The following is a 23,581-nucleotide window of genomic DNA, read 5'->3' as shown; positions in this document are numbered from 1 at the left end:
GATGTGCCTTCATTTTAACAGGTGGCAAGATGTTCACCTCGAGTTGGCAGCCTCCGGATCATTTCCCGTTCTCTAACTTAGGAGGAAGCTGTGAAAGTCGCAGGCAAACGGGCTGAATGACTCATTTGATCCTGGACATTTCCTTCACTCCTAGGATGTCTCAGTATCTCTCTACTCTTGTTATTTAAGCATAACGATGAACAATCATCTGCTTCGCTCGCACAGTCAGCGAAGTCATCAGGCACGTGACGAAAGTGCCGGCTGCAAGGGCTCCATCCATTCCTGCATGCCTCCATCCATCCACCCACCTACCCATCGCGCTTCCTGTTCTCCGGCTTACACTCCCATCGCCAGGCCTTCAGCGGCGCGCACACCGCCGGCTGCGAGGGCCCCGGCTGCGCGCGTTGGGGGCAGGGCGGCAGCTTCCCACAGCGGAGACTGTGGGGCGGTGGGGCGGTGGGGCCGGAGGGGCCGCGAGGCCGAGCGGAGCCGAGCCCCGCCCCCTAGCCAGCACCTACGGACGCCGGGTCCCACGTGACAGTCCCCTCCTCCCTCCCCAGTCGCGCGCAAGGGTCGGGCGTCTCGGTCCCGCGCGCGCTCGTGGTCCGAGAGCCCGGGAGCAAAGCGAAGCGAAGGAGGGAGCGGCGGAGCGCGGGCCGTCAGAGCCCTGTGCCCGCGCGGAGGTGATGAAGCTGGCCGCGCGCTGACACCGCCGCACCCAGCCGCCGGGAAGAAGGCGCCTCGGGCCGCGACCTTCAGGAGAAGGTACGTGGCTGGGGGTGGGAGTTGGGGGGAGGCGGAGCCCCGGAGCCCCGCGACCCGGTCTTCGGGGCTGACACTGCCGCTGGCCCGGCTCCCGCGCGCGGCTCGGGCTCGCCTGCCATTTGCTGCCGCCGTGAGAGCCAAGCAGGCGAGCTGGGCTTGCTTGTTTTCCTCAGTGCCTGGTCACTCTGAGGCTTCCGCAGTTAGGTGCTCCTCACGGTGACCCAGGTAATTGCCTAAAGGGCCGACCTCCCACCTGGTCTTGTTTCCGGGACACCTTCTGATGCCTTCTTGCAAAGGTTGGGCAGGGTTACGCCGTGACTTCCGAAGCCGAGTGGGCCGAGGGGAGAGGAACCAGTGGCCGACAGTGCAGGCAGGTGAAAGTCGGAGAAGCTGCCCTGACTCTGTGCGGGAGACCTAGGGGAGTGAAGCCGAAACACATGACTGGAGAATGGCTCGGGGAATGGGCCTCTCTGATGCGCCTGCATGCGGGAAACTAGACAGACACCTGGGAGAAAGTGTGCTGCCACAGGGTGTTGCCTTTCTTGCCCATTCGGGGAAAACACCGAAGATACTGTGGAGATGCAGTATTGGGAGAGAAGAGAACTCATAGGATGGAAATGGTAACCGTGGTTTGTTTGTTTTTTTTTTTTTTCAGTGAGCTTTAAGCACTTTAAAAAATGAGTACCCAGAAAATCAAGTCAGTTAAAACCATAGTCAAATGACTATTTTAACTAAAAGATTGTCATTTCTTACTTACAATTCCCTGGGAGTACTGTAGGTGTAAATTCAGTTTGTTTTTTTAAAAAAAATCTATTTCTGTGCTGTTTCTTGCAAGTCAGTCCCAGCTTGCTCCATTGTGGGATGGGTGCTGTGGATGGGGAAGATGAATCAAGAGTCAACCTTCTTAAGTACTACCATTAGGATCTCACTGATGTCTCTCTGACTCTTTCAGGGAGGACTGATAATTCTTGTATCTAAGAGTGGACCACGTGTGTGGTGACATGGCCCAGGGGAATAATTATGGGCAGACCAGCAATGGGGTGGCAGATGAATCACCCAACATGCTGGTGTACAGAAAGGTAAGGATTTCTTCACTTTCGTGGAAAAAGGGAAACTTCTGGCTTCCTTGAATTTTTTTTCCCCTCAGATCAGAGTATATATCAATTTTGTGGCCTCATGGATTCTCCAGATCTCCAGTGACTGCACATTATACTTGAGGATGATCTGACATTCTCAAGTAATGCATATGTGTAGAGACACAGTGAAGTAAATGAGGCTACTCATACTGTGTTCTCACACTTTCCCTGGTGATCTTACATAGATTAATCTGCAGTCAGCAATAGCAGCAAGTTTGGACATCCTACATATTTTGTTTGTTACATACATGATTTTATAGCATCTGTAATAGATTTTAGAAGCTTTTTTTTTATACTCCTTCTAAGCATTTAGGTTATAATGATTATACAAATGTATAACATTTTAGAAATGAAAATAGACTACTTTGCAGTTCTGGGGCAAGAGTGAATGTGGCTGTGAATGTTTGGGTGGTTTAATAATTTTACTTTTAACTAAACAATTCCAGTTGTTTTTTTGGTTAAATCTTAGCTTTAAAGCCACCATAATAAAGGTGTATTTGAATATTTTATGTGCTTCAGAGTGGTTGCTTAGGTAAGTTCATTCTGGTTATAGTCAACAATCTTACTAAAATTAAAGAAGCAGTATTTTTAAACTTCTGTACCATTTGTTTCTATTGTTTTTTATGCTGGGATTATTTTTCTTTAGCATATTATCTGTAGTGCTTATGGGGCAAGATTTCTTTAGTTAACACTAGCAATGGTAAAAAGGAAATCAGACCTCGAAACGAAGGAAATTGTTAAAGATTTTGATTAGCGTGAGCCCATTGAAGAGTCTAGGATGAGTTTGCTAGAGGATCAGAACTGGTTATGAATAAAGATGAAAAGCTTTTCACCTTGTCCTATACTAAATGAAAACTCTCCTTCTATGTGGGCCAGGATGATTAAGAGGTGGTGATGATATGTATTTGAGGAAATCTTGTTATTGCTTTGATGTGAATATGCATGGGCATCCTGTCAATGCTAGCCTTGTAGACCGTAATGTATTGTGTACCTGTGAATGCACTTTTGTGGGTCTGGGATAGGATAGCACAGTCAAACTTTTTTCCCACAGGGAAAAAAAATTGCCTATTTTAGTCTTAAAGCATCCCAACTGGATAAATCAAGAAAATAATCCACTTGAGCCTAAGTTATTACTATTATTTTCCTACATTGATTGAAATTACTGGATATTTACCCATTCTGTATAGATTTGGTTCTGAGAAGAACTATCTTGGGGGCAATTATGTGTTTTTTAAAGAAGTTATAATATTCTTTATTGTTTTGTATGACTGAATATTGTAATATGCAAGATGTGAGAATTGTAAATTCTATCTTATAGGTTTGTGCAGTGTCGAGAGTTGGACTTTTGTGAAATTATCAGTAGTTAACTATTTTTGTTAGGTCAAACACTATATTCTCTGTTTCCCTATTAAAAGATCAGGGGCTGAATTGATTGGACACCTAGCAGTTAATCTTGATTAGAAATAAACTTAATATGACATCAGTCTGTGTCTCATTTAGTCAGTTATCATGAGAATATGTGAAAAATGAGGCTAGGAGTTTTATAGATAGTTATTGGATTATTTAGTGTACCTAAGCTTCATATTGCTAATTTTGAAACACTCTATAAATTGTTGTTTAGCATCAAATTGCCGTTAGGGCTACTTATAAATTAACAGGTTATGATGACTTCAGGGAGAGAATGTAATGCCTCATTTCCTTTAAGCATTGTTATTCTGTTGGATAAGATTGGAACTGCTTGTGCTACTTCTTTGCCCTCCTTTTCCTAGCTTTTTGTTTAGGGTAATGACACATACAATTTATTTCTAGAAAAGATTTCCCTGATAAATCATTGTTCGAAAAAAGTTAACACCAGTAAATTTTACTCATAATGCTTAATTATGCATTGCCTGTCTATCCTTTTATTCTCTGAACATATATCTTTTTGTTTGTGATATAAATAATAATATATAAAGAAATACCAGATAATTTGTATAAAGAAACACAGTTGTTCTTGGTTGTCATTTGCTGGTTACCAAGTCAGATGGTCCATGTCTGTAGGCAGACATACAACATGATGTCATGTGACCATTTTACCTCTGTTTTTTGTATCTTATGTGGGCTTTGACATTTAATATCTTCTCAGTAGAGGCCAGATTTTAATGTGAAGAACAGCAGAAGAGTTGGAGAGGGGTAAAAAGGAAAGGAGTAGGTTGACTCCATATGTCAACTGCTCAACCTGCATGAAAGAATAAGCGACTTGTTACAAATGCTTATTAATCATGAAGTCAGTCAAAGGTTAGGAAAGAGCTTCAGCCTCACGGTGCATTGCTTAGTATCAGTGAAGAGAATAGATAGAGAAATTGCTGTTTTATCAATCCATGCCAATTTTCCACTTCTAGTTCACTGTTGAAGCACAGTTCTTAAAGTGGGTTCTGTGTTCTCATCATTTCCCCTCCCTGCAAGCCACCTCCTGTTTACTGCCCAGGATTCTGATGGTTTATACCTACTAAAGATATGCATGTGCTGTTTCCATTTTTTCTCGGTAGGTTATGAATGAGATTTAGGAACATTCTTGTGCGGGATAGAAAACAGTGAATGGTTGTCAAAGTGTAATGCACAGAAAAGAGCTGGGATTTGTGAATTTCTTGTGTTCTGATGTGTCTGATGTCTCTCCATTATGATTATCCTCGTATGGATTATTGGAATTCCTCCAAATAATGGGAAAGTTCCAGGGATCTTTTTTCCATGGAGAATTCCTTAGTGATGTTCAGGAAAAATGTATTTTCAGTGGATAGAACTATGATCCTCCAGGCAGAGTGAGTGCTGCCATAGTGAGGGCTACAGGCATTAGTAACACTGTTACGGACCAGGGTTCTTGGACTCTTTAATCAATAGAAATTGATAAGAAGCCAGATGAGAAATTCAGGCAAGGGTTTATTGGGACTCCCACTGCAGCACAGGGGGGTGAAAACGAGGAACAGTTCCCCTTGCTTGCTGCCTGAGTGGAGGGTGAGCTGGTCCCTTAAATGGGGTGAAGGTAGGGGTGGGTCCAGGGGGCTGGACTGGAGGTGTGGCTTGGGTGGTCTGCACACTCCCCTGGTGGTGCTGGGTGCAGGGCTCATGCACAGTACCCTGCTTTTGCTCTGAACGCCTCAGAGTGGCAGTTGGGTTTTTGGTCTTTTTGTATCTTGTTCATAATTTGCCCCAGCTGCACATGCACACAGTTATTTTTAGTCCCTTAGAGTTTCTTTGTATTCTGTTGCTCCAGGAGACATTTGTCCAGGTGCAAGCACTGCAGCAAAGGGTCCCAGGTCCCAGCCTGTCTCAACACTGCCTCACAATCAGGGTTGGTACCTGCAAATGAGTCTCCGATATTTGCCAGTACCTTTTTGGCTTAATGTGAGGGCTCTCTGTAGGCTTCATTTGATATCAGAGGTACATTTAAAAAATCCATATGGACAAAATATTTTCCTTACCAACTTTTCAACTTATAATGCTGCTTTTTTTTTAATAAGCAAGTGATTAAGTTAGAGTGGTTATGTCATTTTATGTATTTGAAAACATTCAAAAGTTTATAAAATGTGAAGCTTAACCACTTTTATTTCTGGGGCTTCCTAAGCTCCCTTCAGATAGGCCTTAACTAGAATGGAATAGAAGTAATCATCTTCTTTAAGAAGAGACCCACCTAGCTCCAACTCACCTTGGATTCAGACTAGCTTCTTGAAATGTATGTAGAGGTGAAAACTCAGAACTCAAACACTGCTCGCATTCTTGATCTGCTTTGGGTAAAACTCTCATTCCTGGGGGTGGTACTGGCTGTAAAGGATCGCTGAACTAGAACCCAGGGTTTCAAGGAGACACATTCTAAATTTGGTGTCTGGCCAGCACACTGCCCACTAGACAGTATACATCACTTTTTGTCCAGAAGCTGACATTCCTGCATTTGAAAAACAAAATTTCTAGGGTACCTTGGGGCCAATATTTCATATTGGCTGGAATGCTGGCTTCTTACTAACAAGAATGCTCAAAATGACCAATAATTTCTGTTATTATTGCAGCAACCGTTTATGCTCCGGTTGTCAGAAAAGAAAATGAAAATATTTTCCTCATTCACTGTTTTAGTGGAATGAACACATATTTTGGAAATAGCAAACCTATAAGGTTCACTATACCTCTCCCCTCCCCCCACCTTTTCCCTTACCCATTCTCTCTTCCCCTCCTCTCTCTTCATTTTCTATCTAGTCACTCTCATTCCGTTTGCTTCTTCCTTTTCACTTTTCAAAAACGACTTAAGAGGGGACTTCCCTGGTGGCCCAGCGGTTAAGACTCTGCACTCCCAATGCAGAGGGCCTAGGTTTGATCCCTGGTCAGAGAACTAGGTACCGCGTGTCGCAACTAAAGATCCCATGCAGCCAAATAAATAAATAAATATTAAAAAAAAAAGACCTAGGGTGAAGATATAATTTTCCCTGAGATGCTGCTCATTTTAGTTGTGAAAGAGAAAATGATGTCTTTTGGAGATGAGAGCACGTACCAGCTTGTTTGAGTACCTGTTAATACACAGACATTCAGGTACTTTTAAACTCGGTATTATATTGTGGTAGTGGCAAAAGGTTAGTCTTGAAAGGTTAAGACTGCTCTATTTTTTGTAGAGTAAGATGGGACCACTGGCCTTTCTTACATAAAGGTGTAATGGGAGCTATCAACCCAGTAGGAAGATGACCTCTGCTGATTAGCTTGACCTAGACATTGCCTTTGGAAGCTTTTTCTGAAGTCAGTCTGTTCTGTGAAAACAGATATATCTGCAAGAGAGGGGAGTGACTAGTTTTCTTCTTTGGAAAAGATTTAGTCACAGACATCACTAGTTTCTTAGTGGTGAGTTAGCTGACATTTTTGGCACTAACTCAGTGCATTTGTCACTTCAGGACTGTCCAGTCTGGTCAGCCTTGAAGGTGTCACATTCCTCCCTCCTCGAACTCCGTTATGAATAATAGCCTTTGACATTTTTGAACCTTAGTTATCTTTATCTGTCTGGGTATAGGGTGCAGCTACATGTTAGTACAGTAAAGAATATTTCTAAGTGATAACCAGAGAAAGGCCTGTTAGAAAAGGAAGGGATGTTTACAAATGGATAATCACAAAAGGCATTTAGGCCCCTCAGATTTCTAAATTAGGGGCTCAGATGGGAGGCGGGCATCAGAAAGATTCCATTTCTAAAAAATTCCAAAACGGAGTATCTTCTATATGCATTATTTGAAAGCACCTTCCTAGACTAAAGGATGTAGTCTACTGTAAATATGAATTTAATCTGTTTGAATCAAATGCAGACCTGTTTTTCCCTCAGTGACACAAATGCGTCCTGAGATAGGATAGGACCACCATCCATGATACTTCTGAGAAGTAGATAGAGACATTTTATGAGTAATAATTTAATGTTGAATTTTGGGTAATAATTAACTTTAGTTTGGAGCAAGAAAGCCTTTCATGGTAGAGCTTTTTCCTCACCAGTTGTTGCTTATCAGTACTATTTGTGGGATTAAGATAAGAATTTGTGGCCTGAATTTTATTTCCGTTTCTCACCTCCAACCTCCCCAAATCTAATCGATCAGAGGAAAGTGCAGATGTAGAAAGGAGAAGCTATGAAGGGATTTTATTGCCTTATAAGAGCCTTTGTGGCTCTATTGAGTGATGGAAAGCAGGGTATATTTCAGTAATATGGTTGATGGAATGTGATCACTGCAGAGAATATGAAAATATTTTGGATTTGGATAGTTTAGTGACTTAATAAATATTAAGTCTCCTTGAAAACAATATTGTGGAAGACAAGCAACGCAAGTAATTGGCCCTTGCTCCCCCTTTCATAGCTGTGAAAAGGAGGCATTTGAATGTCAGAGTTACAGAGGCTTCTATCTTACAAAATATCAATCTAATTGTAAAATAATTGTAAATGTGAATGTGGGTATGCGGTTCCTTAGGGAAAAAAAGACCCACTTCTCTGCCATTTGCCCAAGGCAATATGAAAATTTAACTTTCCCTCTTTTTAATTCCCTTGTCTTGTGTCTAATTCAATTAACAAAGGTCTCAGGACTTTGGGACTCTAATAGACAATCATGAAGGTTATTTCAGCTCCATTAAAATTGCCACCTGGCCTAGGCTAGAAAAAATTTTGACCGAGGGGCCTATCCAGGGAGATAAGTTGTTCTACCTTCCAGAAAAATATGTAGGAAAATGGCAGCTTTGTTCTAGCTGGGTTCTTAAGAATAGTCTAGAAGCCTTCTTATGTTAGGTCCTTTCTGGTGATTAGCAAGTAAAATTTTTTTAAGGAGTCAGTGTGTTGAAGTAGAAGCATGTGCATTGCAGTTGGGTGGTTTTGGTTTTAAATCATGTCTCTGCCATTTTTTAGCTCTGCAGTTGTGGGTTAGCAACCTAACTCCTTTCATTTCAGTTTCCTTATATATAAAATGACAAAAAATAAGGAAATATTTCCTTCATAGAGCTGTTTGATGATAAAATGAGGTAGCCTATGTTAGACCCTCAATGAATGTCTCAAAAATGCTATAATAATAATATAATTATACAATTATAATTATAACATAATTTATAATATATAAGTTACATTATATATTATAATTCTAATAACTATCCTTATTACTATTTATTTAATGAAACACCTTGTATGTTCCATGGGGTTGAATATGTTGCTATATTTTTTGATAAAGGTGAAAATGTGAACATTTTAACCACTTCCAGTCATGTCTTTCTGGTAGTTAAAAAGGCAGATTCTGTAAGATGCTTTGGCAATACCATTTTTATGACACAATGAGTGTCCTGTCTTATGTTATTAGTTCAATATAGCGAGCTTCTTCTATTTTTAATAAGCCCTTTGAATTATTATCTAATATATCTTTGAAGTCTGCATAGTTACTCAGATATTATGTACATTCAATAAAGCCTTTGCATTCTGGAATTTCAGAGGTAAAAGGAAACTAAGAGTTTATCTACTTTTTAATTTTGCAGATTATGAAATTTAAGATCAGAGAAGTAACATGATTTGTCTAAGGTCACACAGGTTGAATTCAGGTCTTTATTTGTCTTTCTGTGGTGTGTGTGTGTGTGTCTCTCTCAAAATAAATGCAGTAAGTCTTGTGTTTGTAGTTCAGTTTCAGTAAGAAATCAGCATCCTGGTTACTCTGTGGCATCCATGGATTATTCCAGGATATTTAATCACCTATGATAAATAGATTACTAGATTCCCTTTTCCCTTCAACTATAGTTTAGCATTTGGAGCCCCAGGAATGATACGATTGGGAACTAGACTGACTGACCTACCCTGGTAGTAGTTTTGTTCTTAATTTGATCCTGACTGGAAGTTCTAGTCTGATGAGAACCCAGAATTTGATGCTCTGTGGCAACACTGTCCAATAGAGCTTTCTGTCATGATGGAAATATTCTGTGTACTGTCCAGTATAGCAGCTACTAGCCACAGAGGGTAGTTGAATGCTTGAAATGTGGCTAATGTGACCAAGGACTTGAATTATAGATTATATTTAATTTTAATTAATTATAATTTAAATTTAAATAGCCCCCTGTGGCTATTATATTTGATAGCATAATGATTATGGAATAAAGACCTTTGGAAAAACAGCATCAAACCCAAGAGAAGAGATGAAAGAAAATGCTGTACTTAGCTTGAGACTTGGCATGCAGTGCTTGCAACAAAGTAGGGCCAAACAAACAATTTTTAAAAATAATAATACAGATGTAAGGTTTTAAAGGAGGACCATGGTCTGCCAAGGAGATATTAGGAGATATTATAATAAATGACACCAAGGGTTGATGTTTTGTTATTTTTCATCCTATGGAGACTTTAAGTTGTCTGCAGAGGCTGGTCCTCCAAAAGTCAGATGATAGGGGCTGTCTTTCAGTAAGACTAAAGTCTGCATATGCCATGAATATTCCAGGAAGTGCACTCGCAGTATCTCAGATGATTTGTTGATGTTGAAAGTATTCCAATTAATTTCTATCTTATGGTGTCTCAGACATGTATCATAGCCATTCCAATTCCTAATAAGACTGAGGGAAAACCAGAAGCCCTGGGTAAAAGGGATTTAAAGTGGTAAGAATCCTCGTTCAGAATTAAAAATTGGGTTATAAAGAAATCCATTTTTTTAAAGCTCACTTCTCTTTCATATGTCTCAGAATGTTGAAAGGAAGGCAGTAGTCTAGGGAAAGTAGTAATTCATGATGGAGTGACAGAGTCTCCAAGTCAGAAGGGCTAGATGTGAATTCCTGCTCTGCCCCCAACTGGCTGTGTAAGTTTGGGCAAGTGTGTTAACTTCTCCTAGATACTACTTTACAGAATAATTGAAAAGATGAAGTATAAGTGAGAATGTTTGACTGAGAGTGATTGACAGGTAATACAGACTCTTTTTGGGAATTGTGGAAGTTACTGAGGTTCCTTGCAAGAATAAACTTTGCAGAACTCTCCTTGACAAGTCTTCCCTGCTTGCTGAGTGTCCCCAGGGCTGTAGGTCATTTAGAAGTCCAGCTAACATGTTTTTCCCCATTTGGTCATTGCTGGAAGATGTCAAGACCAATATAAATCTACATAACAATCTTTGGCCACACAGAAGCTTTTGAACGTTAGGGAAACTGGTTCAGTGGAAAGTTTTTCTCTAGTACAGAAATCTAGGGAAATTTTTCACCTTTAATATTTAAAATGATATATACCAAAGCATTTTGAAGAAAATTAAGTACACATAGAACATATTATTAATAATATTTTTCTTGCTGAACTTTTTTTAGATGCATTTCCTCTGGAAATTAATGCCATTTGTCACTTGCTCTGTTTTATATTTAGTATTTTGGGTTTTGACTTTTGGTTTATTGTTAATTAGAATAGTTGTTATTTATTGAGTGTCAAGGCCTTTATCTGTATTACCTGATTTCCTTAAAATATGTTGCACATTGATTATTAGCATCCTGTTTTTCTAATAAGAAAGCTCAAACTGACTTATGCAGACTAAGTGGCTGCCCAAGATTGCTCAGGAATTAGTAACAGAGCTGGTGAGCTCCACGAGGGTGGAGACTCCTATCTTTCAGCGCTGTGTTCCCAACACCTAGAAAAGTGGCACATAATAGGTGTTTCTGAATATTGAGTGCCTAAGCACATGAATCAATGAGTGAATAAATGAATGAATGCTTGATCCAAAGACCGTATTCTTGCCTCTTCACTGTGTTGCTTCCATTTAAGTTAATGAATGGACAGCACACTCAAAATTCAGTTCTGTACACCATACATACATTGAGCCTCAGCTCAGATTGAGCCTTGTGTGGGCATTGGGGATAGAGTTGTGGTCTAGATAGATAGGGTTTGAGTCCTCACTGAGCTTATTTTACAGTGGTGAGGACAGATGTCAGACAAATTATCATAGAGTGATTACTGCTGTGAAAAGGGAAGAACTGGGTGTTAGGAAAATTTATTTATATTGGGTCATCTGGTTTCTGAAATAAATATTATGTTGATATGTATCTTCTGTTTGCAGTTCTGAGTGCTTAGCACAGTGCCCAAAGTGCCCAGCTTCTGACACGTAGTAAGTGCTCAATAAATGAACTAAATTGAGCTAAGCTAATGTTGAAAGTCTTCAGAGATTTATGGAGACAGAGGAGGCAAGAGTGTTGATCTTATCCCTTAGAAAACCAAATGTCTCCTTCCGTAGACTTAAAATTTACTTAATACTTGTGAACTTGAATAAAATTACTTTGCCTCTTTGAGTCCCAGTTTCCTCCTCTGAAAAATGGAGATAGTAATAATAATAATGATAAGTTGTTATAAATGGTGCATGTAAAGCTTGGATAAGTAGGAAACATTTAATATATGTTAACTATTACTTATAAATGCTGCCCTGAAAGGATTTCTCTATAAGTGGAAGTGATGACATATAAGGAGGATTTCCCTTTAAAATTTGTCTTTCTTATACATATTTTAGAATTCAGAATTTGCTGCTCTTCATTGACTCTTGATGATTTTGTTTAAAGCTGTTTCATATGGTAAATGTACAATAAATATTAAAAATTTTTCGTCATACACAATTCAAACAAATACAAAAGTAGAGAAAAATAATATAAAGAATCTTCATGTACCCATCACATAGTGTCAACAGTTCTTAACTGCTGGTAGATCTTGTTTCTTTTATGCTTCTTCATTTCGGATTTCCCCCAGTTGGTTATTTTGAAGCAAATCTCAGAAAATATATCATTTAAGATATAAATTCTTTAGTGTGTATAAGTACTTTTAAGGAAGATAAAGGTAAATAAAGGTAAATAAAATGATAATTTGTCCTAGGTCCTTAAAATAGTGGCATATTTTACTCCATGAGCTTTATCATTTTTTCATATTGCTCAAATGGGTCTATCATTCTTTCTTTTTCTTTTTTCTTTGTGCTAAAATACATCTAACATAAAATTTACCATTTTCAACATTTTTACATGTATAGTTCATTGGCACAAAGTACATTCACAATGTTCTGCAACTATCACCACCATCCATCTCCAGAACTTTTTTCATCTTCCCAAGCTGAAACTCGGTACCCATTAAGCAGCAGTTCCCCATTCTCCTCTCCCTCAACCCCTGACAATCACCCTTCTATTCTCTGTCTCTATGAATTTCACTACTCTTTGTACCTCATATAAGTGGAATTATACAGTATTTGTTCTTTTGTGACTGGCTTATTTCACTTAGTATAATTTCCTCAAGGTGCATCCATGTTATAGCATGTGTCAGAATTTTCTTCCTTTTTAAGGCTGAAAAATACTCCATTGTATGTATATACCACATTTTGTTTATCCTTTCATACATGGATGGGCATTTGGGTTACTTCCACCTTTGACTATTGTGCTAATGCTGCAATGAATATTGGTGTATAAATATCTGCTTTTAAATCCCAGAATCGGAATTGCTGGATCATATGGTTATTGTATTTCTAATATTTTGAGGAACCACCATATTGTTTTTCATAGTGGCTACACTATTTTACATTCGTACCAGCAGTGCACAAAGGTTACAACTTCTTCACATTCTCACCAACACTTGTTATTTTTTGATAGTAGTTATACTAATGGGTATGAAGTGACATCTCTTTGTGGTTTTGATTTGCATTTCCCAAATGATTGAGCATCTTTTGCTTATTGGTTATTTTCATATCTTCTTTGGAGAGTTTGTGAACTTTGAAAGATTTGATTGTCTGCAGTTAGGAATGGTTTGGCCTATGAACTACATGACCACTTAGATTTCTGTCTAACCAAAATTCTGTTATTTTTGTTTGGTTTTCTGAGCTACCTTTTTTTTTGGTGTGTGTGTGGTATGCGGGCCTCTCACTGTTGTGGCCTCTCCCATTGCGGAGCACAGGCTCCAGACGCGCAGGCTCAGCGCGCGGGCCCAGCCGCTCTGCGGCATGTGGGATCTTCCCAGACCGGGGCCAGGAGGTATAAGCTGAGAGTTATGGATGGCAGAACAACAAAAGGGAATGAACCTGGGTCCCTGATGAGTATAGAGTCAGCATACAAACCTGACCTGCCTACATAATTCTATGTTAGAGAAAAATTAAAAATTAATTAAAAATTCTTCTTCTATGTTTTTAAAAGATTTTTTTAGAGCAGTTTTAGGTTTACAACAAAATTGAGAGGAAGGTACAGAGATTTCCCATATAATCCCTACCCTACTTAACCAACCTTATTATCAACCTTACTCATCAGAGTGGTAGATTTTTACCCAGGATGAACCTATACTGATGCATCATAATCACCCAAAGTTCATAGGTTACCTTAGGGTTCACTATTGACATTGTACCTTCTGTGGTTTGAACAAATATATAATGACATGTATCCATCGTTATAATATCATACAGAGTAGTTTTATTGCCATCTTTATGTCTTCTTTAAGATATTATGATTTGGATTTTCTGTTACTTGCGACCAAACCAAATTCTAACCAACTCAACAACTACATCCAAAACCTTTTATTTTTAATCTGTAAGATAGTAATAGGGAAAAAGTTTTTTTGGAAATCTATGTTTGTTTTATTTTAAAAGCAGCCTATTTGCTTTCCAGGAATAAATCTAGTTTCTTTTAAATAATAGAGAAATTCTGCCACATTAATTATGTAAATAGCTCAATTTAATTTAGTAAATATTTATTGAACGATTGTTTTGTGCTAGGTAATTTTGCTAGAAGTGTCAGGGGGTAAAGAATCAGTGATGACAATCATATATTCTTTATCAGAGCACTTTACAATCCCAAGATTGGAGGATCAACAGTTTTGTAGTTAATTTCTTGTATATATATGTGTATGTGTAAAACCTCATAAAATTGATGGTGCACTTATTAAATTTTTTATTACTTATTTATTATTTTTAAAGATTTGTTTATTATTTATTTATTTAATTTATTTTGGGTCGCGTTGGATCTTAGTTGGGGCACATGGGATCTTCATTGAGGCATGCAGAATCTTTTGTTGTGGCGGGCGAGCTTCTCCTTAGTTGTGGTGTGCAGGTTTGTCTCTTCTCTAGTTGTGGTGTGCGGATTTTCTCCTCTCTAGTTGTGGCACACAGGCTCCAGGGCACATGGGCTCTGTAGTTGTGGCGCACAGGTTCCAGAGCATGTGGGCTCTGTAGTTTGCAGCACTCAGGCTCTCTAGCTCAGTAGTTGTGGTGTGCGGGCTTAGTTGCCCTGCGGCCTGTGGGATCTTGGTTCCCTGACCAGTTATCGAACCTGCATCCCCTGCATTGTAAGGCAGATTCTTTACCACTGGATCACCAGGGAGGTCCCTTACTCAATTTTTAAAAAATTCTTGTTTTCCTATGAGGAAACCAAGGCCTGGAAAGGTTATTTTCCCATCTCAAAAAATAAATGCACATTAAAACCATATGTTTCATTTATTGCCAATTAAATATGCTAGGTATAAGAGGAAACACTTTAAAAAATTTTGAATTTCTTTCTTTTTTTTTTTTTTTTTGTGATATGCGGGCCTCTCATTGTTGTGGTCTCTCCCGTTGTGGAGCACAGGCTCCGGACGCGCAGGCTCAGCAGCCATGGCTCACGGGCCTAGCTGCTCCGCGGCATGTGAGATCCTCCCGGACTGGGACACGAACCGCATCCCCTGCATCGGCAGGCGGACTCTCAACCACTGCGCCACTAGGGAAGCCCCTGAATTTATTTCTTTACTTTAGAAATTACTCATATGACAGATTTTATAGCTGAAGATGCTCTTCTTGCAATGTCTTTTTAGCTGATTTGAAAATGGAATCATTTTACACACTAAAACACAAGCTACTTGAAGTTGTGGAGCTAGGCCAGTACTGCCTAAATTTATTTGAACACTATATATGAGCCTTATTTTATGCTTATAAAAAATTTTATGGGCATATTTATGAAAAAGAATTACCTTTTTTTTTTTTTTTTTTTTTTTGCGGTACGCAGGCCTCTCACTGTTGTGGCCTCTCCTGTTGCAGAGCACAGGCTCCGGACTCGCAGGCTCAGTGGCCCTGGCTCACGGGCCTAGCCGCTCCGCAGCCTGTGGGATCTTCCCGGACCCGGGCATGAACCCGTGTCCCCTGCATCGGCAGGCGGATTCTCAACCACTGCGCCACCAGGGAAGCCTGGAAATTGTACATTCTTAACCATGCAGATGAGGTGCTGAGTTGAATTTTAACAAAGTCAAGTGCAATGAAAACAATTTATTTACACCATCTATTTCATCAATCTGTGGTGCCCAAGTATATCAGAAATTCCCACACAACAAAGCAAAATATAGACATTTCTGCTGTGGCATAATAAGTTCCACTAAAAAAGCCCCACACTCTGCAAAATCACACACTAAAAATAACTGGCATTTTGAAGGAAATAGAATTGGAATAGATCACTCAAAATGTTTTAACCACCAAAACATTTAATGTTATAATTAAGCAATAACCAAAACAAGCTTATTAAAAATTCTAGCATGTCTATAAAAACATGCTAACTTCCCTATAAGTAATGAAATAACACAGTAATACAAGCCTTTACCTTTAGAAAACACAGGAGAGGGTGGCTTGATGGAAGAGTATATAAGGAAGTATTGCCTGCTGAATTATGAAAACAAGGACAGAGAGACATTAGCAGCAGAATTTGCAGGTAGAGGAGCAGTGACAGGCTTACCATGAAATGGTTCTGGCTCCTTATCTAGTGTTTGCTTGTTTGTTTTGTACAAATATATGAGAGAAATGTGCAATAAACCCTTTTGAAGCCTAGCATTTAGCCAGACTGAACCAAGAGGAAGAATGGGTCATGTGAGCAGTGCTACATTCCTCCAGTGCTTGCTGCACTCACTATGTGTATACTTTGTGTTTGGCTGTTGTATTGTGGTGGCACAAAACGTAGTGTGCTAAGAAATATTGTGCATGAACCAATGGGGCTTCTATGTTGGTCTGACATAATTCCCTGGTTTACCAATGGGCTAATTCTTGCTATGGAAATACACTCTGTGTGAAACACACTACATCAAATGATAGTTAAACTCCTCACTGTTGAGTGAGGGAGACCTGTCCAGTCCAGGCAAGAAAAAAAGCAAGTGTGTTTGAACTAAGGGTGGTGCAAGGAAAGGAGGCAGAGGAGGTGACAATGGGTAGATAAAGGCAGACAAGGGAAGGTGAATGCTTTGAGAACACACTGTTTCCCATGTGTGATTTTATTTGATTTTTGCAACAGTCCTATGAGGGGGTACTGTTCCCTCATTCTACATATTAGGGGAATGAGGCCCAGAGAGGGTAAAGACTTGGCCCAAGATCGCCCAGATACAAAATGGTGGTGTCAAGATTTGAAATCAAGTCTGTGTAACCCCAAATCCTGTGTTTTACAAACTATAGCAGGTGACTTCCCTACTGGGTTGGAATATGGGCCCTGTAGCCCATGTCTTGAAGGCAGTGGGCCACACTTCTGTGGCTTTGTGAACTTAGGGAATCTTTTAAACTCCCTGAGCCTCTTTTTCCTCACATATGGAGGTGCTAGGAATAGCCACTTCAGAGGATTATTGTGACAATTATATATGATTACACACGTAGAAGTGTTTTACAAATGTGTAAACATTATGCAAGCAATAAAGCATCTTATTTCTCTCCATGAAACTTCCAGCTCTTTACATTAAAAATGATTATATAAGATTACAGGCTTAGTAGTTTATATAGTCACAAGTTAAAAAGCAGAAAGACGAAAGTCCCTGGGAAGTTTGGTTCCAAAGCAAAATGCTTCTATATGTTAAGTAAACTGAAGGAGGGAACCACTGATTCCAGCTGCAGATACTGCTTGCATGTGTGCTTATTTTTTAAAATCTTTTTGGCTCTTTAAGAAGAGGATCTGGTTTTGGTTTTCCTTGTGTCCCTAGAGAAACTAACGTATCACCTGGCAGATTTAGTGGATATTTAATAACTGTCTGACAGATTTAGGACTGTGTGAAGGAAGAAAGAGAATTGTGGTTAAAATTTTTACAACAGATTAAAAATATTTGTTTCTACTACTTTATTAAAAAGTAGTTCCACAGGGCTTCCCTGGTAGCGCAGTGGTTGGGGGTCCGCCTGCCGATGCAGGGGACATGGGTTCGTGCCCCTGTCCGGGAGGATCCCACATGCCGCGGAGCGGCTGGGTCCATGAGCCATGGCCACTGAGCCTGCGTGTCCGGAGCCTGTGCTCCGCAACGGGAGAGGCCACAACAGTGAGAGGTCCGCGTACTGCAAAAAAAAAAGAAAAAAAAAAAAGAAAAAAAAAGAAAAGTAGCTTCAAAAATGACAGTTTCTCAGTTTGCTTTGTAAGTTGTTAATAGCAGTGGCATTTGCTGCTATCTCAAGAGTGTTTAAATAGCCATTTAAGCCCTTACAGAGTAAAAAGTACATTGGACTAATCCAAAGTCCCTGGTTCCGACTTTGCTTATCATTACTAGCTGGTTGGTTTGGACAATCTGTCTGGGTCTTAATTCTTTGCTTTGTGAAACGTGCGTGTGTTTGTGCATGTGGGAAGGGCATAGCTGATGTAAAGTTGCTTTCCAAGCAGTGCTAAGGTTTCAAGGTATGATTCAAGGTGCTGGAATAAGTTCCCATACTCCCCCAGTAACCTGAGAGATATAATCCATCTCTCAAGGTTATAGACCACTCCATTACAAGTGGGCTCAGTCTTTAGTTTCTTGCTGTGCTGTTTCATTTTATTTGGTTTAGCCCTTCTTATTAGTGTGGAGATTGGAATAATCAATGTGCAGGAAATTGTCTCGTGGATATTATTTTTGATTGTTTGGAACATTTGACTGGCAAAACCCATGCTAATTGTTAATGACTCCTAATATGTCATACTTTAATAATGCTTGTGGAAATAAATGTTTGCTTTCTTTTGTATTTGCATATATTAGAGCCTTTGCATAAATCAACTGATGATTCTAGAAGTGATTTTATAGCTAGAACTAACAGATTTTTGCCAAGACATGGCCTTTTTCATTGCAGTTCCCTCTTTTTATAAAAATACAAAATGTTCATAGTATTCAAAGGAAACTGAAAAATCCATGGACTTTCTTAATGCTACTTTTTAAAAACTACATTAAAGAAAGAAACTTTTATCAGTTGAGTGGCTATTGCTGTTTGGGAGGAATGCTCTGTTTGCCCCTCCTCACTGTATTGCCCTATGATATACAAAAGAACTTTCTAACAGCCATTCAACTGTAGAATGAGTCCCTTCAGGATAGGAAGTTTCTTTTTTTAAGAGGTGCATCAGTTCAGTGAGACTGAATGCCATTGAGCTTATTAAAGCATTCCATGGCCTAGAATGATCTTAATGATCTATATGACCCATACAACCTCTGACTGAGAACAGATTCTGCTATTTCAACCATTGCCCTTGTTCTTAGTGGAAACCTTAATTATTCTTTAAAGGGAAAAAGATTTTAAACCACCAATTAACCACCATCTTCATAATGTCAGCCTAGAAGCTGAGAATTATGAAAAGCTTTTACTTTTCTCATCTATCATCTGCTTATTCTAGATGATTTTATTTCTGCTTTACCTTTTTTTTTGGAAGGGAATAAAACACTTTTTGATATATATTACATTGACTTATTCTACTAATAGATTTCTGAGCAAGTTCCTTTGGTTATGGTTTTGTTTTACTTAAACATTATAGAACCAAACAATGTTCACGAAACTATAATATTATACTTGCTATTTATGTAGAACTTTCACAGAAACTTATTAAAACAGAGAAATACAAAGGACTAGTTTTTCTACGAAAAAGATGAGAAAACTAAGATGCAAAATAAATAGAACATTTTTGTATTAATAAAGAGAGCTAATAAAACTCAAAATGGCCTTTTGATCTTGCTAATAGATCATAATGCCTACACAAATAGTTTTGATATTCTTACAAAAAATACGAAAATACAGTATATTCCTTTAAATCATTGTTAAATTATTGAGATTTAAGGAGTCAAATCATGACTGTCAGGCTCAGTAAAAGATTGCCATAGCCTAACATTTAAGCAGTATTTTGACCTTTACAGAGTGCTTTTAGAGATGCTATTTCTTCTTAGCCCTCATAATTATCCTGTGGGAGTTATTATCCTTATTGAGTATGGCAGATGAGAAACCACAGTCTTAGACTTAGCCAAGATTATAGATCTGAGGACACAAACACAGGTTTTCTAACTCACAAAGTAGTTCTCATTCTTCCAACCTAAGTCTTTCCTTAGTCGTCTAGATACCATTTTGAATACATCTTATAATGGCCTCAAAGTAAAGACTGGAATGATCCAGTTGAGATATATCCAGTCACCATTGGATTACTCATGGCAAATTCTCACATGTGACTAAACAAACTTTGTGAAGTTGCTGTCACCTCAGTAACCTCATCTCACCAACTGAGTGTTTTTGTATCAATACCAGTAGTCCAGCAGGCCTTGAGAAGTAAGTGGTGGAGAAAGCTAGGCGAGGCAAATGACAATATTGTAGTGGTTGATGCCTTCAAGGAGCGCGTAGGTCTGTCTCTCTGTTGGTCTGTTTGGAGATTTTTTTCTAAACTCCACCTACTGAATCTCCTCTCTGTGAGAGACTCTTCAAAACAAAATAAAACCTTGTATTTGTTATCCTTCTCCCCCCAGGTGGCAGTGAATTGAGACCAACTCAGATATGACTATTCACCATTTTGGAAAAAAGCTCTCCATCCCTTGCAGGAGGCAGTGAAAACAAAGGCTGGTGGGGAAATAGGACTGTTGCATTCCTATAATGTCAGAACCCGTGTTCAGAAGTTGAAATTTTAATTTTTTTCTTCTTCCTGTTCGTGTCAATTTGTGGAGAGGATTCAGAGGCTTTATTTTATCAGTATTCCAACTAAATTCTCCAGGGAAGGTCAAGCTGCCAGTAAGTTTCTGCTTCTCATTTGTTTACAGGTATGCAACTAGGAGATACACCACAATCAAGTTTTCAAAACAGTTTGCACAATTAATTAGGCTTTATCTAAAAGGGAAGTGTTTCATTGTTTTTGATATTTCATTGGTAGTATATGAAGTAAAAAATTACTTTTTAAAATTGAATGGTACTCTTTAGAATAAATGTTTAAATGAAAGGACTGGAGTGGAGGCTGAGGGTACAGTGGGTGAGAGGGAGATTCAGTGTGAAAGTACCCCAAGAACAATTTTGGAAACTAGACTGTGCTCTTAGTCTATTACAATTTTAACCTTCTTGGACCAACAAAATTCCTCCTCTGTCTGCTGAACTCTCTCAACATTTGATTGATGTTTCTTTTATGATACGAATCACTTTTCATCTCTGCCTTACCATATGTCTTTGCATTGTGTGTGTATGAGTGAATAATTACCTTGTGACTCCCTAACTGGGAATATATGAATATAAGCTGTATTTCTCATTTCGTATTTCTATAAAACATTCCTGGGCAAACTACTAGCTGGCTAATAAAATTGCCCAGAGTTCTACCCATGATTAGATTTAAATCTCTGCTGTTTTGGAGAGTCTATGGATTGAGTGAAACTAGTAAGTAAATGCAGAAATAAAATAGCAAAAATGATTGCTAGATTCCAGGTCTAAAACTGTCTCACAGTATGTAAAAGTGAATAAGTAATAGTAATAATAGTGACTCTAATAAGAATATCAAAAACAACAGTATAATAGTTAAAATATATTATTTCTTTACCATATGTGAGGCATTGTGCTAAGCACTTTACGTATGCTATATAATTTAATCCTTAAACTAGTTACAGATTTGGAGAACTTAAGGAAGATGCCAAGGCTAAGCTGCATTGACAGAGCCAGGATTCAAACCCAGATTTTTTTTTAAAGCTTGTTCTCTCCACCATTATGTTATAATGCAATAGATTCTCAATCGGGTTTCATTAACAGTTTTTCACCCTCAAAGTGAAGCTAAGGGGTTTTGCAGTCTTAGTGGTGACTTTCAGTTCAATAAACAACAGCACAATGGGTAAGTGATAATACCCTCTTTCTGAAATTAAACTGTTTCTCTCATTTTTGATAGACAGGATTAGGAGTTGGCAATAAACAGTAGGTATATTTTAAATGTCTCTTTAGTTGGTTTTTGACATCTGCTAGAGCAAACAGTTTAAAAAAATAGAAGGAAAAATCCACTGAAGAAGAATGCATTTAATATAGGAATTATGAAAAAGCTGTACTAAATAGAGATGAAATGATGACTGATGAAAACATTTGTTGCTTCCAAATAGAAACAGGGTTTTATTTTGTTTTGTAGTGTGGAAGATTATGCCTTTAGATTCTAGGGTGTATAAATAGTTTCCATAAGAAAATTCAACCACAGAGTGGCTTGATTAGTATAGTGGAACTTCTACCACCTATTTTCTGGACATTATAATTCTGTTTTTGCATAAATGGTTTCAGTAGCTTTTTGTTTTATCAACCCTCTTACACTTCAGATCACATTGAGCTTGCAATCAAAGGAAGTATTTTTCAGAGAAGCTACTGTATAGCAAGGCCCTCTTCAAGTTCTGTTGATACTTTTGTGATTGATTATTTAAACCTAAACACTGGCGTTATGTTGAAATCTTTCTAATTACATTTTATTAAATTTCATTCAGTTTTTCATCATGTTGGGTTTTTTTGTCTGACAGATTATACATTCTATTCCATTTCACTCTCAGATGTGTGACATGGGCCACTTAAAGCTGATTGCATCAGAAGACAGAGCCATGAGGGTCTCACTTTAGTTAAAAACTTGCCACCAAATTTTCATTGACTTATTAACCAGTATTTTCTGTAAAATCTAATTTGAAAACATCATTTTCAATTCTAATTTCTAATCATTGAAATTTAATGTATATTTATAATTGACCTTAAATATATTTTTAAAATGAGATATGACATAAATAATAATATAAACTTCAAATACAGTTTTTAAAGAACAAGATGAAGTACAAACAATAAACATATGCAAAATTTGGTAAGAGCTCTTGCAGGCAGGCCTATTGATACGGTTGGTTCGAAACCTCAGGAGCTTCCTGGGTGAAACCTGAAACCTGCTCCATACATGGAAGGCAAGGGGAGATGGAAGAGGCAGACACTCCAGATTGGTAGGTGGCAGGTGGAATAAGCAGGAAACTCATGTGTGAGACTTGCCTTGGGCAGCTAAAATAGGTCTCCACATCTGCCCGCCAGAAACTTAAAAGTGTATGTAGTTACATCAACTATACCTCAATGAAAAATAGTAATAGTGCTAAGGTTGAGAAACCCTGGGGAAAAAAAATGTTTATCTAGAGGCCTTTAACCGGGTTCAGTCACATATTCAGTTCAGATGGTCTCACCACATTGCTCTCGGAAGTCTGTGTTCTTCAGAACGGCTTCTCCTGGGAGAACCTTGCCTGAAATGTGTATTCCAAGGACTGGAGAGGGGTGAGGAACCTCTGACTGCCCAGGTGCAGCTCTGGGGTCAATCTGCGGTCACATCCTTTCCATGCCCTCTTCCAACATATACATAGCGAAACACTCTCATAGGGAAGTGAAGAAAGGAAGGTGATAGCAGAAGGATTCTCTGCATTTAATAAGCTAAGGTGCAAATGAGGAGGCCAGATATGCCCAGCAGACAGTCTATGGTGATAAGCCTTACTTCCTGGAGTGTCCTGAGAGAAAGACAGACTAAGAGTGGTGTTTCTTTGCCCCTCACTCAGGAGTTGATCTAATAACACAGCTGGCGTCCCATAAGTTGGATGTTGAGGGATTGCTTCTTTCCCTCAGTCTTTTCCCATTAGAGGTGACTGGAGATGAAGCCCCTGGAGGTACCTCTGTCTGCATAGGAATCCTAGGGAGGAAAACCGAAGTTACCGGTGGTGCTTGAACAGCTTATGACTTTCCTAAGGAAGCTAATAGCCCTGGGGAAGCTGACCTTTGCTGGGGGATTTGGCAAAGGGATTATACTGTTTTATGGGTAGATCCTGTTACCGTGTACTTAAGTTTATTTAACAGTGTAGTCTCTAGAGTAGAGGCTACTTGTGACATAGTAAAAAAAGAATAAAAAACTAATCGTTGTTCGAAGTCATCCTGTTTACCTGGAGGAGTGAGAAAAATTACATTTTCCTCTAATCAGTTTACAGATTTTCTCTCTTTCTCTCTCTCTGTCCCCCCACCTTTCTCCCTCTTTCTTTCTCTCCCTCTCCC

The 23,581-nt window shown here is 38.9% G+C and overlaps 1 protein-coding gene across 7 annotated transcripts in view; it reads left to right on the top strand.

The window, feature by feature from the left end:
* Nucleotides 1–236: 236 nt before the first annotated feature.
* Nucleotides 237–23,581, top strand: part of RGS7 (regulator of G protein signaling 7) — a 521,214-nt gene continuing 497,869 nt past the window's right edge. For 3 of the 7 annotated variants that reach the window (XR_010839973.1, XM_067030620.1, XM_059067765.2), the window contains exons 1-2: nucleotides 334–765; nucleotides 1,718–1,844. Coding sequence is in view for 4 of the 7 variants with exons in the window: in XM_067030620.1 (XP_066886721.1) it covers nucleotides 1,767–1,844 (78 nt within the window). In the remaining 3 variants the exon portion in view is untranslated. Of the gene's footprint in view, nucleotides 766–1,717; nucleotides 1,845–23,581 lie in introns of all 7 variants that reach the window. The other 4 variants (XM_067030627.1, XM_067030622.1, XM_067030613.1 and 1 more) reach the window with 3 other exon arrangements.

The sequence above is a fragment of the Kogia breviceps genome, chromosome 1, assembly GCF_026419965.1.
Source record: "Kogia breviceps isolate mKogBre1 chromosome 1, mKogBre1 haplotype 1, whole genome shotgun sequence".
NCBI classification, from domain to species: domain Eukaryota; kingdom Metazoa; phylum Chordata; class Mammalia; order Artiodactyla; family Physeteridae; genus Kogia; species Kogia breviceps.
Note: the sequence above shows the minus strand (reverse complement) of the source record. Positions and strands in the feature narration are given on the sequence as shown.